This window comes from Balaenoptera borealis, assembly GCF_965194805.1.
Source record: "Balaenoptera borealis genome assembly, chromosome: 1".
Classification (NCBI taxonomy): domain Eukaryota; kingdom Metazoa; phylum Chordata; class Mammalia; order Artiodactyla; family Balaenopteridae; genus Balaenoptera; species Balaenoptera borealis.
The window spans coordinates 90,262,935-90,283,267 of record NC_138860.1 but is presented as its reverse complement, the minus strand read 5'-3'; the positions used below and the strand labels follow the sequence as shown (position 1 = coordinate 90,283,267).

The following is a 20,333-nucleotide window of genomic DNA, read 5'->3' as shown; positions in this document are numbered from 1 at the left end:
AAAGAGAAAAAAGAAGGGACCAAAACTGCTAGTACCCAGGAAATATTACTGAACTATCATTGTTGAAATGGTCCAATGTGTCCTGCTTGTGGTCTTTACCAGTAACTCTCACTAGTCCTTCATTAATAAATTAGTTTTTTTCAGACAGCAAACACCTCTTCAATACTTATTATGTACCAGCACCACACCAGGCACGTAAAGATACAAAAAATGAAAAAGACTAAAAAATCTGACTTCCGGGCTTCCCTGGTGGTGCAGTGGTTGAGAATCTGCCTGCCAATGAGGGGGACACGGGTTCGAGCCCTGGTCTGGGAAGATCCCACACGCCGCGGAGCAACTAGGCCCGTGAGCCACAATTACTGAGCCTGTGCGTTTGGAGCCTGTGCTCTGCGACAAGAGAGGCCCGCGCACCGCGATGAAGAGTGGCCCCCACTTGCCGCAACTAGAGAAAAAGCCCTCGCACAGAAACGAAGACCCAACACAGCCAAAAATAAATAAATAAATAAATACAATTAAAAAAAAAAAATCTGACTTCCTTTTTTGACATCTCTCCTCTTAGAATATCTCTCAGACATATCAAATTTAACCCAGGCCAAACTGTACTTCCACATTTCCCCCAAATTTAATCTTCTTCAGTTTTTTCTATTGGAAGATATTTTTACTCAGTTTCTCAAGTCAGAACTTTGGAATCAGTCCTGAAACTCACTTCTTCTCCCTCACCCCTCACATCTGACAGTGGCATCATTATGCTGATTCTTCCTCAATATACTTTGAATCTGCCTGCTCTCTCCATCTCCACCTGGGTACCCCAATGACCTCCTAACCGGTCTCCTCACTTCCATGTTTATCTCATGACCCCATCCCAATTTATATTTCACTCTGAAGTAGGAAAATATTCTGAAAAAGAACTCAGATTGTGTCACTTTCCCCTTTAAAAGCCTTGATGGCTTCCTATTTCCTAGGAAGTAAAAATGCAAACTCTTTCTTAACAAGGACATACTAGTTCCTGCAGATCTGGCCTCTGTCCTCTGTCTCACACTCTCTCTCTAATTAAATTCTAGTCACACTGGCCTTTTTCATTCCTCTGAGAGGTTGACATCTTTCCCTCCCGCCTCAGACTCTTTGCATGTGCTGTTCCCTCTGCCTGAATATTTTCCCCACTCTTCTCACTTGGCCTTTTTTTCATCTTTCAGTTTATCTCCAAACACTCAGTTTAAACTATTTTCCCATGTAATTCCTTCTGATTTAAAGCAATCGTCACAATTTTAACTGTGTATATATTTGTTTGCGTCTCTGATTTTTGCTTAATGTCTGTCTGCCTTCCCCATTCAAATATAAGCTCTGTGAGGGCAGGAAATTATATCTGTTTTATACACTAAGATAAACTCAACCATAGATTTGGTACATGATAAACATTCAAATATTTGTGCAATGCATGAAAGTGAAGCATTTCTTAAACCTTAGTTATTGTCACTTGATCATTTAGCCAAAGCCGTGTATCTGTGCATCGATGACTGAATAGATAAACAAAATGTCATAGACACATACAATGGAATATTACTCAGCCTTGAAAAAGAAGGAAATTCTGACATATGCTACAATGTGGATAAACCTTGAAGACATTATGCTTAGTGAAATAAGCTAGTCACTAGAGGACAAATACTGTACGATTCCACCTATATGAGGTACCTAGAGTTGTTTAATTGTTAGAAACAGAAGGTAGAATGATTGTCAGGGCTAGGGGCAGGGAATGAGGAGCTGTTTACCGAATACAGAGTTTTAGTTTTGTAAGATTAAAAAAAGTTGGGAAGGTTTGCTGCACAACAATGTGAATATATTTAACACTATGGAACAGTATACTTAGAAATAGTTAAGACTGTACATTTTATGTATTTTTTTACCACAATAAAAAATTAAAAATAAAAAACCCTGCTCATAGATGTTTCTTTTCTTTCCTGCTTTTTAAAATACAAAACTGTAACAATCACTGAGACTGAGAATAGAAATTTTAAAAAATAACATTAATTATAATAGCTAAACCTTATTGGACACTTACTCTAGGTCAAGAACTATGCTAAGTATTTTATATTTACTGTTTCATTTAATCATCATTACAGCTTTATGAAGTAGATAGTATTATCAATGCTGAGTTTACAAAGAACTGAAGTACAGCAGAGTTATGTAACTTGTCCAAGATTACATAGCTAGTAAGTAGTAGAATCAGCATATAGCCCAGGTAGTCTGGTTTGGATCAGTGCATCTAACTCCTGGGTCTAGGTCTCATCAAACTAGCAGAAGGCACTCTGAAAGACTCGGTCACCTTAACCATATAAATCTTAACTCTAAGAATTAAAAATTCCTGTTGATCCAAACATTTGAGCAGAAGTCACTCATGAACATGGCTCAAAAATAACTAAAATTGTTTGACACCTTCATTATCTGCTGATATACCTTCACTATTTTCGCCTGAGTAGTAGGAAAAGTAATAACCATATCACAGAACTACTGAGAGATTTCCAGCTTAATTCTAATTACTAACAGTAGCTTGTATTCAAGAAATGTGAAACCACAACCACCACTTGTAGAATCTAAACTATTCTAAATTTTTGTGTAAAGACAAGGAGAAGGAACAAAGGCTTCCAAATCAACCAGTTACTTAAACTTCCTGAGCTTCACTTTCATCATTAGTTAATTATCTCCTGGCAAGTTGTTGAGAAGATTAGGTTAGCTAATATATACGAGGCACCCAGCACACAAAACTTGGAATAAACTAAGTGTTCAATGAATGGTAACTATTATTACCATATATAAAGGGGGGTTAGTCACAGTCTTCGATACAGGAATAGGATGAGATCGTCTTCATGATTCTCTCTCCAGTATCCTTCCAATCATGGTGGTAGTGTAGTGTAACATGTTGGAGAGGCTCCGAACCCGACCCAGTTAAGACAGCGATGGCCACTCTTCACTAGCTGAACCTTGCTTTATTCTTGTGGCTGCTCCTCCACTGATATCTGTGTGTCCTGGAATTCTTGACTAGATTCCTGCCTTGCCCAGCAGTTCTCCCACTGGTCAAAGGTCCTAGCCAGCACCCCAATCCTTGCACGGTGTGCATTTCGTGCTGATGAATCCCGGGGTCCTCAGCTTCAGGTACCATTCTTCCCCAGTGACTACTGGCCTCCCCCTGGACTGTTGACTATTTGCCACGTGGGCTTGGCCAGCCGCCTGTGCCTCAGGGTGGAAAAGAGCTGGGGGCACGATTTAGATGTCTCTGAATGCCTTTGCTTGAGTTGTGCTTTTCTCTGAAAACAGAACTCCAGGTTTCTGACACGAGAAGCAAACATACTGCACCCCAGGAGCCCTGACCTTCTGCTCCTCAGTGACTAGCTTGGCCTTACTTTCTCTGCTGGGCTGCTCAGGCCTCCTCCAGAAAGAGGAGGCTCAGGGTTGATAACCCATCTGACTGCTCTTTTTCCCATTTCGACAAAATTCATTCGCTTGCAACTCTTCATAACCCTTTATAAACATTTCTAGCACTGTGATTTCTCCTCGTTTTTCCTTCTTTGGGTGAGAAATGCCTCCAAAGCCCAGCTTTTGACACAACAACTCCCAGATTGTTTTTATAGTCCCAACGTAGTACTTCTTTGTTACAGCTCAATATTCCTAAATTTTGTTCCAAGTCATTATTTTACATTTATAAATATCAGGTTGTATTAATTGGTTCCAGCTTTAAAAATGTTCCATCAGAGGTTATTTTCTTCTATTTTGATAGTGGTTTCTAAACCTGGAGCGCCAAGGCCCTGATGTGGGCCATGTTCTGCAAGCATCCCTGAAGGACTGATGTGGAACAGAAAAGATACTCAGGCCCTGGGCCTCGCTGCGTTCTTTGAAGACTGTACTGGCCATAATAGCTTCAAAGAATTTCAACAAGTTCCTAAGACATGACCTTCCCTTTCCGAAAACCACGTTGGCCAGGCTTGTCTTAATCAAGCTGTGCTTTTCTAAGCATCCTTTTACTTGATCTCCTGCAGCAGTTTTTAATACTTTCCCTACAAGTGAAGTTAAACTAACTGGTCTGTAATTTCCTGGTGTGTCCCTAAGCTCTATGAAATAACGGCATTAGGTTGGCTACCTTCCAATTCTTCCTGACTTTTTTTGTTTTGTTTTAAAACGCAGGACTGAAAAGGCCAGAGAATGCTTCCTGTCTCGCTTTCCCTTCGTTCCTTCCATGACATACTGCTCTTTCTGTTCCCAGTAGATCTGCCATTTTAATAACTTCAAACCTCTTAAATGTGTTCACTTATTATTCGTTCCTATCTCTGAAGCATGAGCTTTCCATTCTTCATTTTGACAAGGGCCACCCCCAAAAATAAGGGTTTACAATTCTACTGAATAGATTATTAATTTGAGGCACTGTTTAAGAAATGTTTCATATTAGGAATCTGGAAACGGGAGGCAACTAGATAATAATTAAGTCTGTGTTCTTACTTGTGAGTTATTATAAACACATTTTGGGGAAAGAGCTGAGAAATATGTCTACACACCCAGGAATAGGAACCAAAAATGGAACTATTATATCTGGGAATTCTAATCCAAAGTACTAGCAAAGTGTTTTAAAAATGTGGTGAAACTAATTTGATCAGAAGATATAAAATTTGCATCTTATATCTGTTTTAACTGCATTTGGTTTATTACTCTCATATCTAATACCATAAAAGTCTTTCCACATTTAATGATCTCCCAGAATTATCTCCCAATGGAAAAGCCCATTTTAATATTTAAATAAAAAGTTTTATTTTTTACTGAGAGGAGCAAAGAGGAAAATTAATAATTATTTGTATTTGTAAAATTGCAATGTATCACATAATCTTTAGGATTGTCCAAGTTCTTTATTGGATAGAATTGACTATTCTTTGAAGTAAGTGAGACATAAAAGAGGACATAAAAAACTTTCTTCTTTAAAGATGATTTTTGTTTCAGCAGACTATTGGGTTTTGTTTGTATAGTGACCCAATTTGTCTTTTCTGAATAAGTCACAGACAGGCACATAAACCACGGCCTATGTGCGGATAGAGGCCCATTTCCCGATAGGGAGGCATGACGATCACCCTTATGGAATGAGAACTACGCAGTGGAATATATAACTTTTAAGATTGTAGACTCTGATTTCAGATAAGTTGGATAAACAACCCCCTTGCCCAGCTGGTAGTTTTTTCTTTCTAATTTATCAAAACTACAATGTCAAAGTCTGAAAATTTTACATCTCTCATAGTGCTCACATACCATGTATCAGATTTAACCATAAGAGGGATAATCTTTGCATGTATGATATACTTAGACCTCTCTCATAGGTAACAGTTCAGTTGGCTTTGAATGACCATTAATATTTTCCTTTTTGGTTTTGGTCAGGACTGAGTATACCTGCAAATGAACAGGTCAGATTATCTATGTGGACCATAAAGCACACACAAAAATAGTTGTGCATATTTAGTTAATTAATGAAAGTGCAGCCATGAATCTTAAAGTATGGATTTTTTTCCAGTGTTTGAAATGTTTTCTCATAGATTTCCACCTTTAGGATCGTAAAGTCGTAATTAAGATATGTACATGGTTTACCTTTCCTATTTCGTATATATTGTACCATGTAACTACAAATTTCGTACATATGCGTTCAGTCTTCTCTCCCACTCCTATGCCTTTGCTTGAGCTGTTCCCTTCTCAGAGGATGTGCCTTCTCCCACATTTGAAAGTCAAGACCTATCCATCCAAAGGGGGAACAGCTTTGAGCCCAGTGAAAGAGTACCGGGTTTGTGGTAAAGTGGAAAAATCTGAGGCTATGTATTTAACTACGGTTAAATCCAAGTTCTTCAGTTTTCTAATTAGCAAGCTTCCTACCTTCTCTATGCCTCCATCTTCCCCTATGTAAGGTGGGGATATATACATTTCCTTTTAGAACTGTGATATGGGTCAATTGGGATAACATGTTTAAAAGATCAAACTTGTCAGCTTCCCTTCTTTTCCAATGCCACCTTCTCCGCAAAGCTCCTCTAGATCTCACCCTTCCCCAACCCACCCAGGCTAACAGTAACCTTACCTTCCTTTAAATGTCCAGAACACTCCATCTCTCCCTCATAGACTTCCCTGACTATTTTCTGCATTGTTACTCAATTTAACAAACATTTATTGAACACCTACTATGTGTCAGGCATATATATATCTCTTTTTCTTTTTTTTCCTAACTAGTCCTTAAGCTTCTTGAGGTTAAAGTCTTTATAATATTCATATTCCCCTCCCTCCATTGTCTAGATAGTGTTTGACACCTAGTGCTTGAACAAGAATGTACTGGTTAATTGTTTGGTATCTGGTAAAACTGGTCACTAATAATTCAGGCAACATCTGTATATCCATTCTCATATGTGTACACTTCTTCAAATAGGATTGCATGGTGAAAATTATGCTTATAAGTAATGCCAGTGTATGGGATCATAATCATATTCATGCTCATTAAATGCTACTACTATACCTACTACTACACTACTACTATTACTATAAGAAAAATAAAGTGATAGCTAATATTCCTGAGACTATAGGCAAAGGGGAAACTTCTCTTCCCATTCCCACATAGGTCCTTGGAGTAGTTCCTGCTAGAGCAAAACTTGTTTCCAAAAAAAGAGGGTGAAGGAACACATGGGTAGCTATGTCTCTGTGGAATCACATTAGCACAAATCTAAGCAGGTTTTCAAAGAACTGTGGTTTATAAATAAATATTCTCTCATATATACAATACCATGGCTAGATGAAATTCTAAAGTTTCAGGGGAAATTACACAATTTCAAAACGAGGCTGTGTGTACACAGGACCAAGCCATCCAAATGAAACCTTGAGCAAATCATTGTGGAATGTGGTCTTTGCTAGCCCAGACATTTCAAGTCGTTATTGGAAATATGTAATGCGGTTCTGACACTCTTTTACTACTCATGGATCAACTGCGCTAGAATGAAGTTTCACTCGAATTCTCTGCTCCTAATCGACCGCAGGCTGGGAAACCAGAAAGCCAAATTGGTTAGAACTGTGTTTAAAGTAAGAACGACGAGGCTCTGATCTAAGGCCAATGAGAGTATCCTACAAATAGAAGTCAATGTAAGTGCGCGGCCTTTATAATATCTATTTTGAGTTCTCCTTCCTCCAAAATGGAGATCTAAAAGGAAACAGAACTCTATGAATTTCCCATGTAACATAAGTAATTTTGTTGGATTCTCTTTTCTTCCCCCATCGCAGAGTTTCCTTTGAGAAGGAAAATATAAGACTTCCTAAACAGGCTCCTGAGGAATTCACCTATGGCCACTGTCCTAGTTGCTACAGACCATGCAAGATTTGAAGCAGAAATAGAGTCAAGAGCCAGCTGTCTGCATGCCTGGCAAGTCCAGAGGTCCCCAAAGAGTTTGGCTTGTGGGTCTCTTTCATGGCCACACTCCTAACCGCCTTGGGGCTCTCAGTAGGCACTGCTTGTAGCTTTTCACTTCTCTTGGGAAGAGGGACCAAAACGGGTCCTAAGTGTGCAGGGACTGAGGTTGGATATGTGCCCTTCTTCTCCAGATGCGCATTCTGGCCTTGGCTGATGCTGCCCAGGAACCCAAATTTGTTTTATGTTTTTGATCCATTTTTGCTACAGTGATTGACATGAATGCACGTCTGGTGCACCCCAGGTCCATCTCTGTGGTGCTCCTGCTGCCTTCCCTTTTCTTCTGGAACCATTCAGAAAAGGGTATGTGAGCGGGTGTGGGAGGCTTATTGCCCAAATGCTCCACTGGAAGAATGCAGGGGCGCCAGATGTGAAACGGACCCTCCCCTGAGTGAAGGCTACGAGGAGTCACAGCACATATTGGAGAGGAATGGCTTTCTAACCGAACTCTGGATTTGTAACATCGGGCTATCCCACATCCAAGTCAAAATGCCTGTCCACATCAGACGTCAAAACTGGCCCGTTATCATCTCTGATTTTCACTGAGCAACTCTGAAGAAGAAAGAGTCCTTTGGAGGCGGGGGCTAATTGATCCCAGGCCTGAGAATTGGACATGGATTTCTATGGCTACTTCAGAAGAAAACTTCCAATATTTTAAATCCAGGTACCACATAATGTTTCAACTGGGGCATGCACATGCAGGACATCATAACAAAAGCTAGAAGGCTCATTATTTGACTTCATCAGTGCAGAATGAGTTTGCCATGATAGCGAGAGTAGTGTAGCAAGAGTTAATGCTATAAAATCCACAGTATTGGCAATTGTAAATAAGTCCAATGGAACTTGTTCAGATAGTACTCAGGCAACACTACAGAGTCCATTATGAAATCACCCAAGAACCGAGACACATAAAAACTTTATTAGTTATCACTGAAATAAAGTACAAACAAGTTCGTCTTGAAAGATCCCAAAATCTTTATGCTTTCAGGAACAAACAGCTCCAACAATGAGTGGGGATTTGCTTTCAAAGAATGAATTAAATTTTTAAAAAAGTGACTATAAAATTATTACTTCAAGTCTTGTTTTCTAAAAATTACAAAAATCTCTTCAATCAATACGTTCACCTACCTCATAATATAAGGGTGCACTACCGCCTACAGGTTTCTTTGCCTTTTTAGATGTACTTCCAAAAAGTGCACTTGTTCCATTGATCTGTAAGAAAATTCATCTATAATGAAAAAGAAAGGCTTTCTTAAAGAATCCTTAGATATATGTAACTTTCAAATACCTCGGTGACTTGAGGGGTTGGGGAACCTAGCAAGGAAGAGATAGTCATCAATTAGTTCAAATATTTACAGTCACTTTGGTAAGCTGTTAGTAATTATATGAGGATGTGCCATCTGACAGAACTTTTCTGTGTTATCATTTCCCTCTAACCTCTGACAGCCAGGATTCTCTGGAGGCTTCATTTTTCTGGTTAGTTATGGGCTTCCTTGGAATATTAAATAGTTTTTTTCTTTTATTGTTATTGAGTCTTTTATTAAATAATTCCTCACAGAACCTAGCATGGAGCCTCGTATGACCTCAGACATTTTTGTTGAATGAATGAATGTTGAAAGGGCAACATTCACTGACAAAAAAATAATCCTTCCAGATTAGATGATTCAAATTTATTCTAGCTAAGTGCTTGTGCAAAGTAATGCACCAAAACTTGCCAAACAGCCCAAGAATATGATAGTTTTATTTATTTCATTATTTTATTCTATTATTTTAAGAAGAAAGTCTCCAAGGGGCTTAGGGGTGGGAAGAGACAGGTACCTGCTGGAGAATGTCTTGCCAGGAAACCAGACTGAAGGGCCTGCGCTGAGGAACTTGGACAGCGAGGGTGAGGGCTCGAATGAGAAGTTCGTCCTCAACTCGGTTTCCAACGACAAAAGCAATGGAGCTCTTCCAGTCATTCTGTGACAAAATCAGAAGGCATTAGATTCTAAGTACTCCTGGCTAGGTAATTTTGTATCAAAGGCTTCCATTGAAGAGCAGGATAATTGTCCTATAAACCTTACCTTTAAAGACAGAGTGGACCTTAGAGTGTATGTGGGTTTCTGATTCAAGCAGCCGCAAGGCGGCAGTATTGTGACAAATTTCATGCAACTTGCCCAAAAAGCAATTTGCTTGAGAAACGAGGCCTTTTATTTTAAGGAAGACAATTAAAAAAAAAAAAAAAAAAAAAGACAGGCTTTCATTAGAATGCTGTGCAAGAATAATTTGGTGTTGGAAAGTAATAGTTCATTCATATGTTACAAATGTACATGAAGATACAATCTCCAAGGCAGAAATCTTTGTTTTGTTTCCTGATACATCTTAAGACTCTCAATACTGCTAGGAACATAGTAGAGGCTTGATAAATATTTGTTGATTGTTGGGTGATATTGAACGAGTTGCAAAATGGGCTTTTTTATAGGAGGTAAAATTCAATCCCAGAGTTTTCGTAAAGCACAGAACTAGAACACATCTTTTCCTCCTAATGTAACACAAAATTCTCATTGCTAATTCACACATGGGTTCTTTCCACTGTCAAGAAATAGGCTGCAATATTAAACTTGGACATGAAATTCTTTGTCAAATAGTGTAAAGAAATAAGTTTCTAAAAAACAATATTCTTATTCAGTAATCCCTTTCCCTCTATTATAATTTACGTTGGGAAGAGGCAATTCTCTGGAGGAGATTAAGAATGGAATTTACCGACTTTCCCATTGTGTGGTGCTGAGGAAGACCAAACTCATGCAAATCAGGTCTAGTGCTGCTGAACACCCACCACCTTATGGGAAGATGGACCAAGCAAACGTGATACAGACAACAGGAAAGAGAGATAATAATAAGGGAGGGCACTCTGGCCCTGTGACCTCTTTAGACCTTAGTTTCTCCAGTTATAAAATAAAGGGGTGGGACAGGGCAGGATGTAACCTTCCCTCTAGTTCCGCTCCAGAGATCTGATACAAATAGAGTAAAACTCCCCCTTGGTCAATTCCAAAACAATGTCTAAGAAGATTTGGAAAGACTTTACACAAATTTAATGAAATGCATAATTTTACGTGGTTCTCTCTGGTTTCTGTCCAATTCATAGTCAGGGTAATGACAGAACTAGAGTATAGATGGGAGGAAAGACCTTAGTACAAATTCTTCCTTACCATCAAAGGTAAGGAGGAATTTGTCCTTAAACTTAAGAATTTGTTCTTAAACTTCTCTTACTTCTCTCCATGGAAACTCACTAACCCTAACTACCTAACAAAACCCACACAATTTTCAATGCTATCACCAAAACAAAAAACACACATAAAAGCATAAAAATGTCTATTTAATCTACAAAGTATGTATTTGTGTTTGCACACGTGTACACGCATGCATGTAGGCGTGGCTCTGTGTTTCCTTCTGTTATACTGAGTTTAAAATCTTTTTTTGTTTGTTTACTAATTCACCATAGGAAGACTGAGCATCTGTTTTTTCAATAGCCTGATTCTGAAAAGCAAGTATGATATTTGTAACACAGTCTTCTGAAAAAAAATTCCATGATCACAAAATGACCTTTCCCCACACTGGATGCCTTTCTTTTCTCTTGTCTGCTCCCTCAGTCAAACCTGCTATTACAATCATCATTAAAGAACAAAAGTCTTTCATTCCATATTAAAGTAGATGTGGTTCCTGAACAGTCAATACCTTGAAGTTCCTGTCAGTTACAGTTTTCAGCACTGAAGATTTTAATGTCCACGTCTACCCCCTTATCCCACTCCCTCTTACAAATTTCCTTGTCAATATTCAAAAGCTAATAGTGGGACTTTCCTGGTGGCGCAGTGGTTAAGAATCCGCCTGCCAACTCAGGGCACACGGGTTCAAGCCCTGGTCTGGGAAGATCCCACATGCCGCTGAGCAACTAAGCCCGTGTGCCACAACTACTGAGCCTGTGCTCTAGAGCCTGCGAGCCACAACTACTGAGCCCACGTGTCACAACTATTGAAGCCCGTGTGCCTAGAGCCCATGCTCCGCAACAAGAGAAGTTACTGCATTGAGAAGCCTGCGCACCGCAACAAAGAGTAGCCCCACCCCCCCACGCAACTAGAGAAAGCCGCACAACAACAAAGACCCAACGAGGCCAAAAATAAATAAATAAATTTATATTAAAAAAAAAAAAGCTAATAGTGACAAGCAATGGCTGCCTCTCAGCTCTTTGGGGGACAATTCAGAAAGAGTGCATCGTAATCCACCACCATCTACCCATTAGTATCTGGTATCCAAGATGGGCGTTGACTATTTCAGTCCAGAAAAAAGGGGTGGGGGGGGAGGAGGAGGTAGGAACTAACAATTATTGAAATCTGCCATGTGCCAGGCATATGTTATCTCATTGAATCCCTAAGTAATCAATTTAAATAGGGGCACTAATACTTTATAGATGCAAAACCAGAGGCCCAATGAAGTTAAACACCTTGTTCAAGGTCATTTTGGCAGAACTTCATGGAGACCACATACATGGCTCACAATTTGGTGATCGTTTCAGAATAGTTTTAAGAGCAAGCCTTTAGGGTCAGAATGCCTCTCCATAATCCTTAAATTGCACCTAATGGCTACTTTGGCCACAGTAAACCTAATAGAAGAAGATTTAGATCACATGTTAAAGTGTATAGAACCTTCAAAAACAGATGAATGTATTAAAACCTTAAAACGTCTAAGATTACTTTTTATCAATAGTCGTTTTACAAAGGCTAAAAGAGTTTGAGGGAATTTCCCAAGGTTGTCTCTCTCTTCAAGCCCGTTGCTCTTGCTACTTTGCACTCTAGGAGTGTATCTTAACATAAGATCAGTTCCTCTGATTCTTGGCACTGTACTGAAACTTATGGGCTCCCTGAGATCACCCTGAGACAGTCTGCCTGCATTAGAGCAGGTCCAGATTTGTTCATGTTCAGAGCTCTCTACAAGGCCCATTGGGAGCTGGGCCACGTCTCCCCATTGGAAAGGGTCTCAAGAGTCCAGCCCACTTTCCCATCTGTACTCTCTAGCCCACCAAACTCCTGCTCCAAAAGTTAGATCTATTTGACAAAATAGGACCCATGGAGGACTCTGTTGGAGCCGTGGATTAGTGTTTAATCACGTCGCCAGAACCCAGTGAAGCATGAAATGGACTGATCAGACAGTAATAACGCAGAGATTGCTTGCAGGGAAGGATGCGCTCACTGGCATGTTGCACTAGGGGGCAGCGAGATGCCAGGAAATGCACAATATTCTCATAACGGAGAGCAAAGTCACTTCTCTGTGTCTAACTAGGGAGACTCGTTAAGTAAATGACACTCTGCAAATATAACTTTTGGGCTTTTTTCTTAGTATTTCAGGATAAGGGTAGATGCCAAATCTCTCCTAACTGGCAGCAGTTTTAGAAATAGGAAATTATTTTGGAAAACATTCAACCCAATTTAAATTTGGCAAAATACTATTAAAATACACCCTTCCACCCATATCGCACTCCAACATGCAGCTAAACACAGCCTTTAAATTTCAGTTCACAGGGCAGCAAGAGAAACGAGTACAGAGAAAACAAATGTTGACCAGAGGGGAGAAACGAAAGCATATGGCACAGAACCTGATTCATCACACTCGTGAGTCCTGCAGGGCTCCTACCTGTGTGTGAATTTGTTTAAGACAGTTCAAGAAGCTTGGGTGTAATTAGTAGCATAAGCCTAGAGAAAGAAAACATTAATCATTTCAGGAAAACTACACACTAGATGTATCAGTGAAGGAAGAGGGTTTTAGTCTGGCACACCTCAAACACCTTAGGAAATAAAATCAGCTTTCTATTGCCTGGAGACATCTACTGTACATGGTTATTGCTGAGTCTTGCCCTCTAGCAGTTATTGATAAAATCACTCAAAGGATGGAATGAAGTCGTGTATGGACACAATCCATTACCTTTTATTTACTTTATCAGCCTCACCTAATTTGAAGCCTGGCAGGAGGGCGTCCTAACCTAAACACTTACACCCTAGACTTCTATGGCAAGAAAGTACTCACGTAAATGCAGAGAATCTGGCTGGCTCACGCGAGCCCACTGTCCCAGAGACACAGGGTAGACCCATAACTATTTTTCTTTCATATACCGCAAAGTCTCCAAATTTTACTTAGGCGTTCCTATATTCTAATAGAAGTACCAAAACTCTCTCAAAAATAAGTGAAACATTGCACAGGGAACTTTATTCAATATCCTGTGATTAAACCATAATGGAAAAGAATATGAAAAAGAACGTATATATATATGTATAACTGAATCACTTTGCTGTACAGCAGAAATTATAATAACACAACATTGTAAATCAAAAATACTTCAGTAAAATAAATTGACAAGTGAAAAGTAGCTTTTGGATGATGAGAGTGAGATTGCTTCCTTCTATTAGCACAAATAATCAGCTGATACAGGGGAAGACAAGGGCAGACACGTATGTCTGCTCTCTTCTGCTGCCTTTGCTAGCGTGTCAGGGGGTCTGTTGCCCTGGATGATCAGAGGTGAGATTCCCACAGTCATCTACCCTGAACTGATCAGAGCCTATAGAGCTCTATGAAGCAAAAGCCCCTATAAAAGCCCCAAATAAAATCAATGCAACATTGAAAAAGTCAGGTTCTGTCAAGAGTTATTTAATACCGTGCAGATATGCAAAGCTGTACTTTGTCAATATTCTGCTGAAAGGATAACCTTTTTGTTAAGTAGATTTACTGCCAAATGGACAGGGATTTGTGAATGTCTTTCTCATACCGGGTTTTTCCTTCAAAAGGAGTCTTGGATCTCCATCAGCAAAGGAGTGTTAGTATGGGCTGTTGGCCAGCAGAAGAAATATTTTTATTACATTGAACTGGCTGCTCTAATCGTATTTGTTAAAAAGGGATTCTAACTGTAAAATGAGTCGGAAATATGTTTTTAAAATGGGTACACATTACGTTAACAAACAAGAACAATATAAAGGACCAGGATATGCAGTTTGACTGTCTTTACTAAATAAGTTCTCATTATAGACTCTCCTTTAATTACAGGTTCCTCACAATTTATTATAAAGACTATTCTTTGATGTATCATCATCATGCTGTTATAAGTGCTCCTTATTTAGGAATTAGTTCACATGGCTGTCACATTTTCTCAACGAGATTGTAAGCTCTTTAGGTTGGAAAAATTGTTTTATGTGCTTTTGCAGCTCATAGTGTCCAGTAGTGAATGGAAAACAGAGCAAGGCTCTCTATGTAAATATCTGTTGTTCAACAGAGAAGATGCTTAGAATGACAATTTTGACCCTGGGAATCATAAGGCACTAGCATGTCAGGAAACTGAGCAGGGCATACCTAGCCTTGAAGTCCTTTGGGAGGAAAACAGACTGTATCTGATCTAACATGGTTCATACCAGGGTCATTAACAAGGGTGTGAAGAGTTAGACCCTGCTAAGCCATTCCTCTGCTAAAACATGTTTCCTGGGAGTGACTCAGACTAGCAACCAGACTGGCAACCAGGGGAATGAGGCATCTCTTCCTAACAGTAGGGAAAAGCCAAGGACTCACATACACACATGTGTTGATTATAAAACCATTCCTCCCATCTCTTTCCTTCTTCCTTCTTTCTCCCATCTCCCATCAAGAGATGATGTCCTGCTCCCTCTTCCCTTCCACCTACTGCCTACGGGCTGCAAATTCTATGATTCCTTTCTCTTTCAAGACCCCTTTGATATTCTTAGAGCTTGATTCTACGGTGGAAGGTATCCGGGTAGGGTGGGGAGAGAAGGAGCCACATATAAAATGAGCCCTCTAGGTCCAGAATCTGAACCTGACCCTTGCCCCCTGCAGCAACACTACCACCAGGTCTGTCTACCCTAATCTGACCTCGCCCAAGAGTGTGCTGGATCTGATTGCCCACAGCTCTTCCTGACTCTGTTCAGTGGGGCTGTGTTGGTAACCTGAAACTTGCTGTGGTGGGAGCATATAAACTAAGGCAATGGCAAATGCTACCAATAAGAGCTTTCCTCCTGGAGAGCAGGTGATTAAACATTTACCAGCACATTGAGGGCCCCCATCCCAGGAAGGCCTGTTGGTCTAAGGCTGACTTAGAGATGAATTTGATTTAAAAGGCCAAGGCTGTCTCTGCGAAAATACTGAGGGCAAAGCAGGTTCTCTCCATCTCTTGCCCCTCCCAACCCCAATACACATTGTGCAGCAGTGTGCTATGTGAATTCATAATTAAGTGTCTGCTGATGTTGTTTCAGGTGTGGCCCAGCCTTAAGCACTATCCTTCAAAATGGGCTCTATAAAAACAGGTGACAAGGTAAGGACAGAGAGGTCACTGTGGGAAGAGCAGGGCCAACCTACTCCAAGGTTCTCCTTTCCTCTTGGCCATCTCAGGGGTCTACTTCCACACGCAGGATCTGAGCACTGGGGTCATTGCCATGGGAGGGCCCCAGCACCCCTTGCCCATAGGTGACGAGGCTCCCTCATATTTTGGTGGCCCCTTGGAGAAGCACAGGTCATTGTGGCATAGTAATTAAGAGCCTGGACTCAGGAGACAGAACGCCTGTTTTTGAATCTCAGCAAACCAGCTGTGTGTCCTTGGGCAAGTTACTTAACTTCTCTGTGCCTCATGTATAAATGAGGGTAACTACAGTACCTACCTTTTGGGATTGTTATGAAGATTGAATGAGACAATCTACAGAGAATCTTTCTGAGCACAGCACTTAGCAACAATCATAGCCATCATGATGGATATTATTTTGGGGGCTTCTCCTTGGGTTAGTCATTAGAACAAACATGGTTGTTCCATACATGCTGTTTCAAGTGTGGAAAGTTTAGGGGTGAATGAAGAAAAAAAAATTCAAACAGAGTATCAACAGCTGCCTCATGAGTGACAGTCAACTTGTAAAATAATTTTCTCTTTGATAACAATAAACTTGTTAACTAATATATTTTTAAAATATTTTAGGTCTTTGGAAGAGAGGCCAAAAATCATGAACACAGGATATTTAAAATGCTACAGGTAAAGAATTCTCAGAGCTGTGGGAGAGGATGTGAGGGCGAGGCAGGAGGGAACTTTAAATCCTTTTGCACCTGGTGCAGGTTTGTCAGCGATGTCAACCCATCATCGACTGTGAAAAGACATCGATTAGAGTTAAGTAAGGAGCACAGAGGCTGACTAAGGAGACGATGAGTTCTGAGGTAGCCACACAGAGGACCAGCTCCCAGGCTGATTTTCATTAGAGATGGGGACCTGCTTACTTGGTTTTAAACAAATAAGAACTTGGCTTTGAAATATATCAGGTAGGGCTAGTTCTTAAAAACAAAAGCAAAGTGACTGAAGTTTATTCTTGATAGAGAGCCTTAGTGCATCCCTCTCTCCAGATAAGATGGGCTCCCTGACCTGCTGCTATATCCTGGTTTCCCTGGGCCCTTACAGGTGAATTTCTAGAATTCACCATCCCCTTCTCCTGGGTAGAATAAAATTTATCCACATCACCTCCTATTCAACTCAGGGCCTTAATAGTTGATTTTGGCAACTGGATGAATAAATATACTTCAAGTCTTTAGTGAAATTTAGTATTTAAAAAAATACTTTAAAAAGTATTTTTTTAATTAAAAAGTACCTTTTTCTTTCCAAACTATCTTCATTTTCTAAAAGGAATCCCAGTGACTCCTGGACTAACTCAAAGGGATGCCCTGCTAACGAGAGTATTTTAGGCAGTGGGCTGGGCCAGTGTAAAAGGCTCCCCTAGAATCATACCACCTGGATAACTTCCTACTTTGCCCATGTGCCTGGCATATAGTAGCATTCAATAAATGTTTCTGGAACTTAGCAGCCAAAACCACACACTAAAGAGAAGTTTTACACATGCTTAGTATGAGAATGCCAACTAAGTATGTGGCATTTTATCGGCTACACTCAGCACTTTGGAAGGAACCATGTCTCTGAATTACTGAGCATTTGAATGAAAGGAAGAGCATATTCTCTGGACGTTCAGACAACACTGTAATGTCTTATATTCACTGATGAGAACTCAGAAGCCTAGAAGCATCTTTACTGTGTATGCACATACTACCTGTCTGGCGTTCCTTGTCTTCATGAATATTAAACGTGATCACTAATTAAAATTACTGAAGTTCTGGTGTAAAGATGCAGAGCTCTGAAGTGGTATCGAAGTCTGCCTCTGTAGTTTCTCTGCTAAATGACCTTGGATCTATCTTTGTGACTCAGTTTTCTCATTTATAAAAATGGGGCTAATAATAGAAACTTCCAAAGGTTGTGGGAAGTCTCTACTGATAAAATATATATATTGAAGCATTTTGTAAATTGTAAAGCTACATGCAAAGGTAAAATATTAATGCATGCAAAGAAAAGATTACGCTTCTCCTTAGAAAATTTTGCAAAAAATGGGTTAAAACAGGTGATTATTTCTGTAATTTTGAATCTGGATATGTCCTGAGGATCTTCTTTGGACAGTTTAGCCTCTGAGCTTAGGCTGCTTGATTGTTTGTCTTTTGTTTTTCAGGGTTCTTGGCTCATCCCAGCAATCTAGTACATGAGTCTAATTCGGTTTTGCTCCATGCATCAGAGAGTTTTAAGACAGCTATTAAAACACCACATGGAAAAGCTTTGCAGGGAATTCTACTCCACAGAGAAACCACAGAAACCGCTACACACCTTAACTATCTCCCCACCCCCAGAGTTGGCTAAAATTACAGCTCCATTATGTTAGTACAATCCAACCAATTTTATTGCTTGGAGCAAAATCTGAGGTCCAAAATGAACTTCAGAACATAAAAAGTAAGGCAAACCTCAAAAGGAAACAAGCTTCTTTGGGTTTTCAAACAAATATTACATATCAGAGGCATTCTTCTAACGGAGGAGACCAAGCAAAGCCAAGAGGAGTCCTGCTAATTGCTCCACGAATGTAAAGTTGGAATCAGGGACTCACCCCAAAGAAAGGAGATCTCTTTTCATCATCAGATATTAAAGGCTACAACCTTTCATCAACTCCCTCCTCAGACATGAGACCCCTTTGTGCCTTCCTCGAGTCCCTTCAGTGTTGAATTACTATCTTCCACGTTAAAAATTAAGATATATTTTCAAGACTCAATATGAGCTCATTAGTTATCCTAATTTAGCCCTTTCCTCTTTTTTTTCCCCCACCTTCCTTTGTCTAATTAAATGTCATTTTTTTCGCTAAGCATTGTGACATAGTCCATGAACTCGTATGGCTTTGGCACTACAGCTACACAAAGGAAACAAAATAACCAACCAATGCTCTTTCTAATGAGCCATCCATGCTCCATAGCTGCTGCTTGGTTTGTTACATCTCACTTGTCATTTGTTCACTACAAAGCCACCGATACAGTTTAATTTCTACATTCATCTTGAGTGAGTGCAGAACACCCAAGGATACTTCTGACTATCACAAGGATATAAGACTGTCCTGATTACAAGCACTCTATCCTATTTGCCCCACATTCAATAAAATGTCTAAGAAATGCCAATATTTTGGTTACCATATTTCATTCCCCATACGGTCTCTAATACCTGGAAGCAGAACAAAAATTCTTTGTCTGACAACCTGCTCTGATTTTTAGGTCTAAAGCTATGGTCTTCAAATTATGATGTGGGAAAGAAGGGACATCCAAGGATGATCCCAGGCAGTATCCGATCTTCTAGATACCTGAGTTTGTGTCACGTTAGTAGGGAACGATGAGACTATCCAAACACTCCCTGAGGGTGTCAGAAAAACTATGAGCGTGTACCTTGAGCAAGAAGTGTGGTAGAGAATCTGTGTTCTGCCTCAATTCAACAAAAAAAAGAGGCGGAGTTCAACTCAACCAGCATTTATTAAATTACTCTGGTTAAATATCCGAGATGTAACAAACTGTAAAGGGTACCCAAAAATGACTAAGATAGGAGTTTGAAAGTGAGCAAATAGTGCTTATACATGAAAATAATTTCCTTAAAAGGTCTTTTCCTTGTGCAAGCTACTTGGCCACCCAGTTGCTTTGACTGGCCTGTCAAAGGAGTTAGGGTGCGTTGCTCCCCAGAGCTCGTTCTGTGCAGCAATCCTGACTTTTCCAGCTGCCCAGGACCCAAGAGTTGCTCCAGGGACGCAAGAGGTGATGGAGATCTGCCTCTGAGTGAGGAAACTGGGGTAAAACCTCCAAACCGTCAAGTGAAGGGTTAAATGTATTGATCGGTACCAATCAATCCTAGTGGGAGGGCAGATTGGAGTGTGGGTGGGTATCTGAGGCAGTTCCTGAGATCTTTTTCCTAGACTGCTTGTAATTCCTTCAGATCTCCACTCAACTGTCCCTGTTGTAGGGAAGGGTTTCTAGGAAGTGGACAAGGTGAGGTGAAGGAGAGCCAGGAGGGGAGGTGTCACTGAAGCCAGAAGAACAGTGGTGTATGGCGTCAAAGGCAATTAGAAGGTTACCATTGACCTTAGCAAAAGCAGTTGTACTTGAGTGAAACTGCTTCCTGCTCATTCCTTCACTCCTGCAATCCTGCGTATACGCCCTCATAATTCACATATCTCCTTTATAATATGAACCTCACATGGTTTAAGGACCACATGACAATATATTCTAAGTTAATGATTATGATAAATTTCAAGCCCTAGACCTGGTTATGGTTATTAATGTTCCCTAACTACATAGGTACATGGAGTCTATTTATTGGTTAAATCAGGGCAGTAATTCATTATAATTAGTCCTTTCCTATTGATTCCCTAATATAGTCCTTACAATAGCTCTTTCAATGTTATAATGAAAAGACCACTGGATTTAGTATCAGAAAACCTGATCATTAGTCCTGATTACAACCACGTGGTCTTGG

General features: G+C 40.1%; 1 protein-coding gene across 1 annotated transcript in view; it reads right to left on the bottom strand.

Moving 5' to 3' along the window:
* Positions 1-20,333, bottom strand: part of SPAG17 (sperm associated antigen 17) — a 233,777-nt gene that overhangs the window by 197,849 nt on the left and 15,595 nt on the right. Inside the window, exons 2-3 of the mRNA XM_082369949.1 lie at positions 9,278-9,418; positions 8,588-8,671 (exon numbers count right to left, since the gene is read on the bottom strand). Of these exons, the coding sequence (XP_082226075.1) occupies positions 8,588-8,671; positions 9,278-9,418 (225 nt within the window). The remainder of the gene's footprint in view (positions 1-8,587; positions 8,672-9,277; positions 9,419-20,333) is intronic.